The 14,733-nt window shown below is 39.2% G+C and overlaps 1 protein-coding gene across 2 annotated transcripts in view; it reads right to left on the minus strand.

Annotated features, from left to right (window-relative positions):
- Positions 1–14,733, minus strand: part of map4k3a (mitogen-activated protein kinase kinase kinase kinase 3a) — a 74,592-nt gene that overhangs the window by 10,730 nt on the left and 49,129 nt on the right. For both annotated transcript variants that reach the window (XM_067258806.1, XM_067258805.1), the window contains 7 exons: positions 13,242–13,280; positions 12,171–12,278; positions 10,726–10,780; positions 10,341–10,524; positions 1,420–1,523; positions 983–1,024; positions 487–571 (listed from right to left, as the gene is read on the minus strand). In XM_067258806.1, the coding sequence (XP_067114907.1) occupies positions 487–571; positions 983–1,024; positions 1,420–1,523; positions 10,341–10,524; positions 10,726–10,780; positions 12,171–12,278; positions 13,242–13,280 (617 nt within the window). The remainder of the gene's footprint in view (positions 1–486; positions 572–982; positions 1,025–1,419; positions 1,524–10,340; positions 10,525–10,725; positions 10,781–12,170; positions 12,279–13,241; positions 13,281–14,733) is intronic.

Raw genomic sequence — 14,733 nt, forward strand, 5'->3', positions numbered from 1 at the left:
ATATGAGCTGCACTAAGCTACACCATCCAAAGACATACATCCATAAAAAAGTAGACACTTCAATAAAACTACCAGACATGGACAATTGCCATATCTGTAATGTAATATGATAGAGGCAGCTAAAACAGACCACATTTAAGTCTGGATATTAAATATAATCTTGTTGGAAAGCACTATTACAAAATAATGTGCCCCTGAAGACATTGGCTACACTTGGTAGCTAAAATGTACTTAAAATTGTTAAGCAAAACATTGCCTTTGTTTAAGTTTTGTGGGAAATACATTTAAATAATAGTTTAAACTAGTTTACTACACCACAAAAAGGCCAAAATGTTCTTTTTAATACAGTTTTAAATGTAATTGAGATACCACCAAGCAACTGTAAAATTAGTAATCAAATCCTTAATTGAACTACATTGCAACCAATCCTAACCACTGGTGAGCCTATACATGGTTACTAGGTGAATCACAGATGTAAGGCCAAACCTCTTGTATCGGGATTGATCCAGGATGCAGCACAGTGTATTTTGAGAGGACAGCCATTGAAGACTTTTGAGAAACAAGCACCCATCTGAGGCACAAAAACAATTATAATTAAATTATAATCAAAATTGAACATTATATTTAATGCAGGTGTCTATTGTTCCATGTCAAAATATAAGAAAACATTTTATAGTTACTTAATAGTACATTCAGTTGTTCAACTCGTGACTTTGACTCGTGTCAAACCAATGTTCCAATGACATGAATACATTAAATCTGAAGGTCATATTTATAGTTTATGCAGTAAGTCACAGACCAGTAGAAGTTATTTGAAACTGTTTACTGTCTTTTAGTTTTTCTGTAAGTAGAAGGTTGATTAAATTACACTGAGACAAAATTGACTAGTCCCTGGAAGTTTTACTGAAAAAGAACTTTAGTATTAGGACTTCCAGTCAGACCAAAGCACTGTGTATGAATGTGGTTGTGATTAGGGACTTACATGGACTTTCGGGGTGGGGGGGAGGCCGTTACTGATAGGTTTCTTATGAAAAGAAATGACGTCATTAACACCAAGGTTGCCAAACAGTGACTAATAATAGTGGCAATCTTTCTCACTCACATACACGGACACATCGCACTCTATCAGAAAATGATAACATTTTGAATAAATGCAAATGGTCAATATTTAATGAATGTCACTGATTAATAAGTAAATATAATTAGGTAAACATAGAAGGCCTCCTTTTCAGTTTTTAGCTCTTGGCTAGATTTAAATATTCTATTTTCAGATAAGTGAGAAAGACCATGAACTCCAAAAGGCCAAAGCAGTCCTCAATTAATATTTATATTGGAAAAAAACTAGATATAGCTAGATGTGGGGTCTAAATACTTATAAGCAAACAAACTGAGTTAACAATTTCCTTGCATCTTTGTTACCGGAATTTCTTTCCTGTCTTTCCTTGTAGTACCACTAGGGGGCGTAGTAGACTGCTTTTCGGCCCCAGCATCACTGCTCACGTCTGTCGAACTAACTCCATTGCCTGTCGGAAAAGGATTTGTTTATTTAAGAACTTGGCTGTCAAAATGTAAAATGGGCTCTAGTTCTTACAATGGACAAAATACAATAACTACAATGGACAACATTCAACTAAACAAAATTTAACAGTTAAAATACTAATGTGTTGTCTTTAACCTACATTTAGTCAAGTCAGATGCAGAGTACAGATTTATTACAATTTACCACATTGATTAAGTTTCATATATATATTTACATTTAGTCATTTTATAGTCATATATAGTTTTATTAGTCATATATATATATATACACATTTAATTAAGCACAAGGGCCACATGGAAACTGTAGGCAGTACAGATAATATATAATGTGGATTCAGCAGTGAGGAGAAGCTGGCGGTCAGACTACTTGAGGTGGAAGTGATAATGACCAGGGCTGTTGTACATGGTGACTCATGATGTGGCAGAGTGGGTGTGTGACATTATCGCATGCCTAAACAACCGCTGCCCCCCGGACTATAAATAGCATCGCAAAACGCTTGGGTGCGATCGGTTGATGCCTTCGGAAAAGACTGACACAATTAACTTGTTTGTGTGTGTGTGGGTTCTTGCAGGTTTCATTAAGTCAAATTTAAGACGTTTTTAAGACATTTTAAGACCATAAAGATTGAAATTTAAGACCTACACGACGCATTACCCCAAAAAATATTCAAATATTCCACTAGGGAGTCAGGTGGCAGAGCGGTTAGGGAAGCGGGCTTGTAATTAGAAGATTGCCAGTTCGATTCCCGGCTGTGCCAGATAACGTTGTGTTCTTGGGCAAGGCACTTCACCCTACTTGCCTCGGGGGAATGTCCCTGTACTTACTGTAAGTCGCTCTGGATAAGAGCGTCTGCTAAATGAGTAAATGTAAATCAAAGACATTCTGAAAAAACATTTTATTTCAATGAATTCAGTCATTGAAAAATCATAAATTTAATTTACAGATAAAACAATCACATAAGTCATTTTTGAATATTTTTTGGGCAAAGTTTACAGCGAGCCTTGTACCTGGAGCTGGGTACCGCTTGTAACCAACAGCGGAAACCACTGTGATCTAGCCATGTCTCGTTGAAAGTACACTTTCCCATATTCCACACGTAGCCGAACTTTAACAAACTCTGAGGAAGCGCAGACGTATTTCGCGGGCAGGTATTGCATTTATAACAGTTTTTTGTAGTTTTATCACCGTGTACATACCAACACCAATATCCCCCAGAAAGAACTACAACACACCGAACCAACGTTCTGAGGGTAGTGTTCTGCTGGTTTCGTTTGTAGAGCTCCGCTTTGTAGGCTGCGACTCAATACTTTTTTGCTTCTTTGTCATAACTTTCTGCGGCCAGCGGTTCTAGAAATGAACGAGGGTAAAACCTTTTTTACACCTGACTAAATGAAATTTAAGACCTCGGATGCAAATCTGGCCGTTTTTAAGACGTTTTAAGGTCTTAAATTGAAAGTTCCGAATTTTAGACTTTTTAAGACCCCGCGGGAACCCTGATTCTTCAATTTTTGTTAACATTGTATGAGTTCAAATAACTCAGTTAGAAGGCACCTTTACGCTGTTTTTTTTTGTGAGCAAAAATTAAGAAAACTAGAGAGGGTACAATTTCTGGGGAAATTGTAGGGTGTGCTTGCTTGCGTCGGTTGCACAGTGGTCTGTATATTTTATATAAAATGCATAGGGCCTACTTATTATTTATAAAGATCACATAGATTTAAAAGAATCTTTTTGTTGCTGCTCATTTACAACTCAAAATACGAGTGAAGTGTAGAATGAAATATGATGTCTTCTCATTTCCCCTGCAAGAGGCAGCCTCATCGTTGAATCAAAACGAATACATTTGGCAGACCGGTGCAAAAATTGACCTAATCTCTATGATTTAAACGTCCTTTTATGTTTTTCCTTTCTCGTGATATTTTCAGGCATTTAGCCTACTCATTGCATTCATTCATTAATAAAGAACCCCCTTTGAAGATTATTCTACGACGTTACCGGCAGTAGAAGATGGAATCGCGATTCAAACAGTACCATCTGCTAACTGAAAATATGGCCCCCAAAACGTAAATAAGCTTGACATTTATTTAGTGGAAAATCGCTCATTCATAAAAGCTCACTGGTAGCGATCATTGTCAGTAACAACGCAAAATGCGATATAGCCCTGTGTGGAGAAGCCCCGGTAAATTGTACTACTATGGTACAGTACTAGACTACTGCTGTGTTCGTCTTGGTAGCGATTGCGTTGGTTGAATTAGAATTAACGTTCCGTTGTACGGTTTAGGCTGAAATTAGTTATTTTCATGAACAGATTGACAAAGTTTAGGCTGTGGCAATGAAGTTCAGGTTAGTAGTTAGACTTTTGATTTAAGTAAGGGGAGTGCCGAACATGTTCTGTCGCCGTTTTACTTCCTAAAAAGCTGTGTAGATGTTTTTGTAGTGTCTCGCGTAGGCTACAACGTTGCAGTGAGCTACACTAGTTTGAAACCACAGGTAATGATAATTTCACCCACAAATTGTTTACTTGTAATCTAATGTCATAATAAATCCTACAACGAAAATGTATTTGTGAGGAATGTTTAATTTAACGATTGAAAACAGATGCATCATAGACCACTGTAGTATGTGTTGCCCGGGCAACAGAGGCTAATGTCGTGATGCTAATACTTCAGTGAAATAGTAGACTACTGTTTCCGAAAGTAGATGTACTTCCTTAATAATATCAACTTATATTGTAAATTACACATCACAATTGTGTCATATCACAAAGTAAAATGAGTAAATAGTTATCACCCTGGCCTCTTTTCTTGTGGCGTTTCTGCACCTGCCTTGCAGTAAAGCTATAGTTAGCCTAGCTATCCCCCAAGTTAACAGATGTGAAACGAATGTTCTGCCAAAGGTAGTCACGCGTGTTTTCGTGACGCAGTGACCTTAGTAACGTCAGTGACTGTGGCTAGCAAATTAGCCACCGTTAGCTTCACTTTTCGCCACAAAAACTTAACTTAAGCCTAAACCATGCAACGGAACGTAAATTCCAATAGAAGCAACTCAATCGCTACCAAGACGAAACTTTTGACACCTACGTTGTCTATGTAGGCCAAATATTGACTGAGTTTTAGGGGGGCAAAAAGAAATAAAAAAAATAATAATAATATATATGTGAGAGAACAAAGGTTGAGCCCTTGCCGAAGGCAAAGCACACCCAATTAAATATGCCAAAGGTATTCATGGTTGACTGCACTGCCCCAGATTAAATTACATTTGAAGAAAAATTTCCCCTTTCCCCCAAACTAGACTGTATCACAGAATGAGACTCGAGCGATTTAGCAGCAAGAATAGTTTAGTTTGTAGGGATAATTCAAACACAGATCCTAATTGGGTGTGCTTTGCCTTCGGCAAGGGCCAACCTTTGTTCTCTCACATATATATTATTATTGTGACAATGCTGTTAAGCATTCTCACTATTGTTTTCCTGTTTCTCTTTATTGTTGGAATGCTGCTTCAGCATTCCAAGTATTGTTCTTTGAATCTTTATTCAACTTCTTCTATTTCTTCCAAGACACGTTTCAGCGCCTTCAAATCTTCAGCTATTAAAACCGTTCAGCTATCAAAAAATTCAGCAGTTTCAGGCTATGACTTTTCAGCTTTGTACCTCTTATGCTTGAATTAATATAAATCAATATTCATAATATTTTTAACATGGGTTTCCAATGGAGTTTTCTTTCAAATCCTCTCAAACTTCTTTAAACTTCTTCAACTTTGTAGTGAGGTCCGCAAGACCACACGGAGCCAACATCTTGCCACACCTGAAGAGTGATTCAATCACATCAGACAAACATAATCAGCCCTTGTGACACCCTCAGTATGCTGATTACCCACCAAACGCCGATGCAAAGGAACCATAGAATTGGGGGGGACCTCCCCAATCTACCTAATCAGCCCTCCTGCTAGCTTGCAAGCTTCAAAGGGCCTGATTTAGACAACACGTCTCCAGCGACCATTTGCTATCCGTTTCGGCGGCGATTTGAACAAAGAACATACCTTGATCAGAACTTTTGAGGAAAGTTCTTGAGACTTCACCTTTACCACAAGAGTACAAGGTGGAGAATTATGAGAGGGATATTTGTGTTATGTTTGTTACTTTGTTTTAATGTTGTGTTCACTGAAATCTTGATTCTAGTAACAACTCTTTCTTCCTGAAAGATAACCACGTCATTCTTGGTATCTACACGAAGCTATCATAATAAAACAATCATTCAACTATATTTTGTAACTGTACCAAGATGTCCAGAACAATATTTGAACCATCGAATGAACCAGCCAGAGATCAGATCACACCTTTGGTAGGTGTGAAGGAAGGAGGGGGGAGTTGAGAACCCAGCTTCCCCCAATCCACATCTGACCCCAGACGGGTCCTCTCTCGAACTGTATAAAGCCCTAAGATGACCATCAATCTCTGACTCCAGCGAAACCGACCATGGCATGAACGCCATCAGGATTGGCGTTCCAAAGGACGTCGCCAAGCTTCTCCTGAGATTCAACTTCATAGTGAACGCGTCACTATCTGGACGTTTCAACAGAAGAACCAAAAACGCAATTCCAAATGCGACTTCACTGAGATCCCGCAGACTCAGTCACATGACCCAGCGCAGCCGCGCTTTGACTTCAGATTCTTCAAATGGACCTTTGGCGCAAACCGCCCTCAACATCATTGATCAACCCCTGATCAAACGTAACTATGGCTAACGCTCTTTCCTCCTCGACATGGCATTGGCGTGAGCTCTGTTTATGATTTGTAAGGATGTAATCATTGACTGTACAATTTCTGTCTTTCTTTAAGTTAGACCATTTCATTCTGTTCATTGAAACCAATCTCTCATATCAAACCCATAATCCAACTTGTTCATAAGATCTGTTTACCTTACTTGAATAAATTCATTGTAAAGATATTTTGACGTGCGTGTTCACTGATGTTACGATTGGCTCTACACTTAGAACGAATTCATTCCTAAAGATGAGACTGATTATTACATATTAAACATAGGATTCCCTAATGTCCTAAACCAATATTAGGGTGGTGCCCCGAAACTTGATGATAAATTAAGTATTTCTATCTTTAAACGAGCAAACCCCGCTACAACTTCCAAATCCTTCTTCTTCCTCAATCTTTCAGCTAGACCCACCATTTAAACTTAAAAATGTTGACAAAACCCTAAACAATTTTTAAATAATTCAGCTTTTTGATATCTATTCAACTTTTTTCAATATCACGTTTCATAATATGATTATGTTTCATGACTTTTTCAAGCCGTTTCTGAGATTTACAAGGGTGTGTACGTGAAACCCTAGAGTGCAGACTGAAACGCTTAGAGTGGTGGGCAGCTTCGGATGTCGTTGAAAAAATATTTCTAGTTTGCCAGCATTGCCACAATTTTCGCTCTTCATGCTTCATTTTTGGATGAATAGATAGCTAATTTTGTGCTGGTCGTAGACAGTTGTCTGTTGAATCCAACAGACGTACACATTTGTTCAGAGCCCCACGAAAGTGAGACAAAGTCCAACTCTCGCCCCATAGAGACCAATGCAAATCTGGTGACAAAATCGTCAGAGAAAGCAAAAAGAACAATATTTTGAAACTGCCGGTAGAGTCGTATTTCTGACCGCACAGAAATATAAAGGACATCTCTGGTTTCGGCAGAGTCTTGGGTCTCGGAAAATATCCGTATTTTTTGGATTGGACGTATAGTTTTGCGTCTAGGTTAACTTGTTTGATGTGTGGATTCTAGCTGCATTAGTTATTCTCTCTGCCCAGCTCGTTAGCGATCACAGCTGCTCCATCGCCGCGGCAACCAAACAAACACGCAGAAGGAACACGTTTTTGAAACAGTTTTGCGTCTAGATTAACTTGTTTGAGGTGTGGATTCTAGCTACATTTCTGTTATTCTCTGCCCTCAGCGTGTTAGCAATCATAGCTGCACCATCACTGTGGCAACGACAGACAGACACGCACCACACAGTCTCTCACACAGGTGATTGGTGCGTTTACTTGACCATGAGAAACCTGATTACTAGCAATTGTCGGTTTATGCCAATTATACGATTACTCGGTTTACATGTGTAATTAGTTATGCGATTACTCAATAAACGCGTCTACATGATTCTTTTTTATTAATCGTTGTATGCTCCACGGACAAAACTTGCACCATCATCCTTCTGCAACAAAGTGTCGCCGTGTCTTCCTGTATCGGCCCTACTGCTGTATGTTTCATTCCATCAACACATTGAATCCTACTAAGAAAGCCGAGTAAACGCACTCAATGGTAGGCTACATCTGCTACTGCTATTACTATCCCAACTATAATTTCAGCTGTTAAAACGATAATATTCTTGTTACGACTAGCTAGCCTACTTCTTCTGTTTAACAGTTCAGCTTTCATCTTCTCCCGCATTGTAGGCTATTTTAGCTCTTAGCTTTGTTAGATGATGCAGTTCAGCTTCCACACTGCCTCTTTTGTGTGACTCACACATTTTTGAAATTCATTTCAGCTTTCAGCTTGCGGGTAATTTCTCATTTCTCACTTTTATACTTTTTAAAATATTAAGGTTTTTGTGCAAATTATTCTCCCTTTAAAAGTAATGGTAAATCCTTTCAAATCATTGTTGGAATGCTGCTCCAGCCCCTTTCAGAAATACCTTTCGGTTGCTTTGAAGCTTCAGCTTATAACTTTCTACAAAATTTTCACTATTTTCAGCTTTTTTAGCATGGTCAGCTATCCCCATTCAGGTTTTCAGCATTCTCACTGCTGTTTCGCAGGAACAGCCTTTTCTAGTTTTTATTTATTTTTGCCCCCCAAATCTTCGTCAATATTTGGCCTACATAGACAACCTAGGTGTCAAAAGCTTCGTCTTGGTAGCGATTGAGTTGCTTGTATTTTTATTTACGTTCCGTTGCATGGTTTAGGCTGAAGTTAAGTTTTTGTGGCGAAAAGTGAAGCTAACGGTGGCTAATTTGCTAGCCACAGTCACTGACGTTACTAACGTCACTGCATCACGAAAACACGCGTGACTACCTGTAGCAGAACATTCGTGTCGCATCTGTTAACTTGGGGGATAGCTAGGCTAACTATAGCTTTACTTCAAGGCAGCTGCAGAAACGCCACAAGCAAAAAGGCCAGGGTGATAACTATTTACTCATTTTACTTTGTGATCTGAAACACAATTGTGAAATGTAATGTACAATATTAGCTGATATTATTAAGGAAGTAGGCCCACATCTACTTTTGGAAACGGTAGCTAGTCTACTATTTCACCGAAGCATTAGCATCATGACATTAGCCTCTGTTGCCCGGGCAACACGTACAACAGTGGTCTATGATGCATCTGTTTTCAATCGTTAAAATAAACATTCCTCACAAATACATTTTCGTTGTAGGATTTATTATGACATTACATTACAAGTAAACGATTTGTGGGTGAAATTATCATTACCTGTGGTTTCAAACCAGTGTTGCTCACTACAACGCTGTAGCCTACGCGAGACACTACAAAAACAGATACACAGCTGTTTAGGAAGTCAAACGGCGACAGAACATGTTCGGCACGCAATCGCTACCAAGACGAACACAGCAGTAGTCTACTGTACTGTAGTAGTACAATTTACCGGGGCAGCTTCTCCACACAGGGATAGCGCACTTTGCGTTGTTACTGACAATGATCGCTACCAGTGAGCTTTTTATGAAAGCGATTTTCCACTAAATAAATGTCAAGCTTATTTAAATTTTTGGGGGCATATTTTCAGTTAGCAGATGGTACTGTTTGAATCGCGATTCCATCTTCTACTGTCGGTAACGTCGTAGAATAATCTTCAAAGGGGGTTCTTTATTAATGAATGAATGCAATATGAGTAGGCTAAATGCCTGAAAATATCACGAGAAGGGAAAAACTTAAAAGGACGTTTAAGTCATAGAGATTAGGTCAATTATTTACACCGGTCTGCCAAATTTATTCGTTTTGATTCAACTATGAGGCTGCCTCTTTCAGGGGAAATGAGAAGACATCTATTTCATTCTACACTTCACTCGTATTTTGAGTTGTAAATGAGCAGCAAAAAAAAAATGCTTTTAAATCTATAATCTTTATAAATAATAAGTATGCATTTTTATATAAAATATACAGAAATATCAGTTGTAAAAATGTCATTAAAAAACGGACCCCCCTGTGCAACCGACGCAAGCAAGCACACCCTACAATTTCCCCAGAAATTGTACCCTCTCCAGTTTATTAATTAGTTTTTCTGCGTGTGTCCTCAGCTTGAAGGCCCTGGTGGATTTTGATTTCATTTCCATTTTGGCAAAAATGTATTAAATCCAAAACTAGTTTCTCCAATATTTGTTTTCTATTCTTGAAACTGTCTCAAAACAATTGCTGTTTCATAGAATATTTGAAAACCTGAATGAAGTTTTACACAAATCCAAAATAGGGAAACTAGCATCCCATTTTTTTTTTGCTTACGTCAATGACGGCACAGACCAATCATTAAGGCAAGAGCACGGCGACCCACTCCACTGCGCAAGACTGGACAAGCCGAAAGTTCAACGTGGCACTGACCATATCCCAGTTTTTTTTGCTTCAATGTGCCACTAAGCACTTGCCAAAGCATCGGAATACCATCTTTAAACTGCTTTGATGGTATGATTAATAATTGGTCTTTGATTACAATGTGTCACATCACCACTTCCAGGAAGTGCCTTCATCTCCCAGGGTGTAGTAGCACTAATTTCTTCTTCAGAGCAAACTCAGCACCTACCTAAGCTGCTGAGCTTGTGTGGGGGGAGTTTGGGGGGCGGCGGTCTGGGAGGGCCATGTGTGGCTGACCGGGCAGGGCTTTCCGACATGGGGCAACGCTTTATGGTCCCTTGGTGGTTGTCATGGTCACTGGGGGAGCCCTGGTGGGTTGGGGAGTCTTCCAGTGAGGTGGGAATGGCCTTCTCCTGACAGCAAGATACACCATTGAAGAAGAACATAAGGCTAAGGGGTCAAGATACCATTATTGAATTGAGGTATAATTAAGTACTGACATTTTTTTTTAAATTACAAAATTAAAATCCCACTGCTCTTAAAATGTACACTTAGCTTTTTAGCACATTAGTTTGGAACAACGGCATAAAGTGACAAGTTGATGGCAAACCTACCTTGGTTGGAGGAGGCGGTGGAGGCACTTTGGGTCGCATGGTTGAGCCCTTAGAGCTGAGAGGGTGAAAGTAAAGGTATATTTTAAGAAACTAAAAATACACTTGTTGTCCCAAATACTTTTGTGCTAATTGATGGCAAGCAATGAAGACAGAGAAAATGTATACATGTGAGTGCTAATGACTGTTCAGGCTGAATAGGCCTGTTTTCACAGATAAGCTTGCTGGACAATAAAAAGAACAGTTCACTCCCTCAAAAAAGTACTTTGCGAAATAGTCTCAACATGCAAAGAAAGAAAAATGCATGCAATAGAATGTTCCTGATGTGGAAAGGTAGAATAGAAGAAAGACTGATCAGTGTGTGTAGTCAAAAGGTAACATCAGTTGAAGAAACTGCCTTTCCTTTTCCAAATATGACACGGGTCAAATTTGAATGCCTACCCGGAATAATTTCCTCTGGAGTCTTTTCATGTTGGTGCAAACGAGGACTACTTATGCAGCCTAAATGTTCATATATATATATATTTTGTTTTTTTGTTGTTAAGTACCAAAAAAATTCTGGAAGAGGGGGTTTGGTATGTGACTGGGCAGAGGGGAACAGACAACAGGGTTTAGATTGATTTTTGTATTCTAGTCATTTTTTTTGTTGAAAAGGAAGTGGGCCAGAGAATCTAGGGCGATGGAATTCCTTGACACTGCTAGGAATGGATTTGGAATGACAGACAAATATGTTTGTCATTCCAAAGCATGTTCAGATGTCACATTGGCCTCCTGTAGCTTCTGTGAAAAGATAGTTGTTTTTAACATTGACAGAGACATTACAATTAGCCCTCCGTTTATGGTTAAAACCCCCCCAAAAAATGCTTTTACACAGCGTTCACCTAAAGATGATTTCTTAACAAAATATGATGTTAAACTACATCCACTAACCATAACTTTGACCAAACATTTGTTGCATAGCAATTAGGGGTGTAACTATATATTGTGGAACAATATATCACAATACAAAATGTTTACAATATGTATTGCAGAGTTATGGCAATATTTTTACAATATGACTTCTGTTTGATCCTATTGGTTGAGCAACCAGCATGCGACCTACTCTGCACCTGTGTCATGCATGTATTCATTGCATTCACAGAAATTATAACTAAATTGTATGTACAACAAAGAAAATTATTGAAAATGTTTAATGTTTTGGAAATAAATCTGTTAAGTTAATTTCAGTTTAATTTTAAATGTTGTTCAAAATATTGTGATACGTATTGTATTGTACAACCAGTATTGTGATACGTATCGAATCGTGAGCTGAGTGTATCGTTACACCCCTAATAGCAATAGAATCACAGTGGCAGTTTCCAGCAGTTTCTCAAAACTGTAGATTTGTAGATCTTTCAAGAGCTTCTAGATGAGCCAGCCCTCCAGACGTATCATGTAAGGAGACTTACTGTAGCGTCTCATCTTCATCTTCGTTAATGGCGTCTTCCCCATTCACGGAATCCGCGTTGTTGCCGCCATCATCATCCTCGTCGTCTTCTAAGTGAGTCTCGTGTCCCCTGAGTAAAAGGTAGAGGAAGCATGTCTTAGCTTACTTTGCTTGAAAGGGAGAGTTCATTGATTTAACGACCGTAACCACCAGGGTCTGCGAGAGTGGGATTGTTCCATTATTGTTTTAGTTACTACCTCTCAGAGGTGGGTAACCTTGTATTTTAGTACAACTGAGATATTGGACTAGTAACACAGCAGTCACTTACTGAGCTCTTGACTGGCTTTTTAAGAAGTACAGTGAGGTGGTTATGATGTTTGGGGACACCTGCATTAGTAGGTAGTCAAGCCTACTTTTGAGACAAACTAGCAATTTTTAAGAATACTGGGGCGGGGCGGGGGGCTCAGATATTTGAGTCTTTTAGAGTTGAAAGTATGAACCCTGAATGCATCCGGAACCAAAAGCAGGTCAAGAAAACAACTTAAGTCTGTGTTTGCCGAGCGCTTGATTGCCCCTACCTTAACCTCGGAACCAGAGAAATAATAGATGTGCAGAGCAGCTAGTTGTGAGGCCAAAGATGGGCCTGAAACAATGGCAAACACCGTTTTACCTTGAGCCGTGACAAGGCATATGGCTTTAACACCTCTACCAGAGGAGAGGAGGCGAGAGGAGAGGATGGGAGAGGAGAAGACAAGAGAGGAGGGAAGAGGATAGGAAAGGAGGGGGGATGAGAAGAAGGGAAAGGAGAGACTCCCCAGCTGTGTCCACAGTAGTGGTTCTAAGCAAATTACTCTTCCATTTCACCCGGACAAGCGCGGCGTCAGAGGGGTTAGGTCACATCAAATATTGAGCAGCGCTAGAAGCCGCTCTGATAGGTGAGAGGAAAGAGGAGAGGCATGGAGGACGAGAGAGAGAAGGACGATGAAGATAGATAAGAGCAAAAAGAAGACACACAGAAATATATATAGATAGGGAGACACAAGAAAAGTAAAAGGGCTACGATTAAGAGAAGGACCAAAGGAATAGAGCCTACCTTTGGTTTAGCTCCTCTTCAACCGATTTCAAAAGACTCCTGTCAATGAGATAATTAGAGATCAGAGACTCGTGTTTGGACAACAACCAAATGCATGAAAAGAGGGTGGAGAAAAACAATTTACAAAATACACATAAACTAGGAAGCTTATATAAACATCAGATGGAGAGACATGATGGATATAAAGCATTCAAGGGTTGATGTTTTTCTTTCCCCAAGCGTTTAAAAACAAAAAACAAAACTGAAGCACTAACTCAAGTGCCTCAGCTTTAACATTTCAGAAGAAACTTTTTTTTTTTTGGTCAAAGAACTTCTACGTTTCGCTTTCCTCTCCTCAAAATCCACATTTCTCTGTGTTTTGGTTGTTAATAATTCAACACTGAGGGGGAGAGGAGAAAAGGAGGAGAGTGCAATTTCCACAAGCAAATCACAAGTGATCGTGGCGGAGCTGTAAAACATTCAATAAATAAAGTGTAGAACAAAACAATATATGTTTTATGGTTTTGCCCTTGGTGAAACCTTTCAATTGGTGGAAAGAGCATAAAAACATCAACAAACAGGGACCAATTCCTATCAGGGACCAAAACGGTCCCAGTTCCCAACAGTTGCATGCTTTTTTGATGATAGTCAAAGTATTAACCCACAAGTGTATATTATTATATTCTTGTTTATAAATGTATATACACGGACACAAGGGTTGAAATGTCTGTGAGTAAGACTATGAAGATGAGGTTTACACATGGTATTCTCTCTTTCACCCTCTTTCTCTACTCCCATCGTGCAGTCACAAACATACACACCCATCCGTCCTCATATACTAACATATACAAACACCCTCCCACTCATAGCAGTGAGAATGCTTCACTTTCCCAGAGATAACAGAGTCAGAGATTCCAATTGATAATGATTTGGACTAAACGGACACACGGACTAAGGAACTCAATTCTTTACAGAAACGGTACTTGAGAGGATGGCGACTTGGCCAGTCATTGATGCTAGCCTGAAGTTGTCATTCAAGAAGCTAAACCATTAAGGAAGCCAAAAATCTGTCAATGTATCACTAGTTTTCATAGTTACCCTGAGTCCTGAGTAAATAGAGCACGGACAATGACAGGAGTATTTATATATTATAAAAAATGTAAAAAAAAGTAGTGGTGGGCCGTTATCGGCGTTAATGCGCTGCGACTTATCGGCGATAAAAGAAATATCACCGTTAATCTTTTCTCAAAGTTGGGTTGGGAGCTGGGTGTATACTACGCAAGCTATGATGACTTTCACCTTGATATTTTAGCGCGGATGTATACCTAGCCGAATTGCACTGTAGGGGGCGAGAACGAGTCTTCGAACTTGTGTGTATGCCTTGTGTATGAAATCAAACGTGACGTGCTAACATAAATGCAGCTATGAAGCCGCCTGGTTTGCTTCAGGGAAAATGTATTTTTAAGAAGCTTCCCAATGGAAACCTCGACAAGACTAAGGTTGTTTGCATCTT

Source organism: Osmerus mordax, chromosome 21 (assembly GCF_038355195.1).
Source record: "Osmerus mordax isolate fOsmMor3 chromosome 21, fOsmMor3.pri, whole genome shotgun sequence".
NCBI classification, from domain to species: domain Eukaryota; kingdom Metazoa; phylum Chordata; class Actinopteri; order Osmeriformes; family Osmeridae; genus Osmerus; species Osmerus mordax.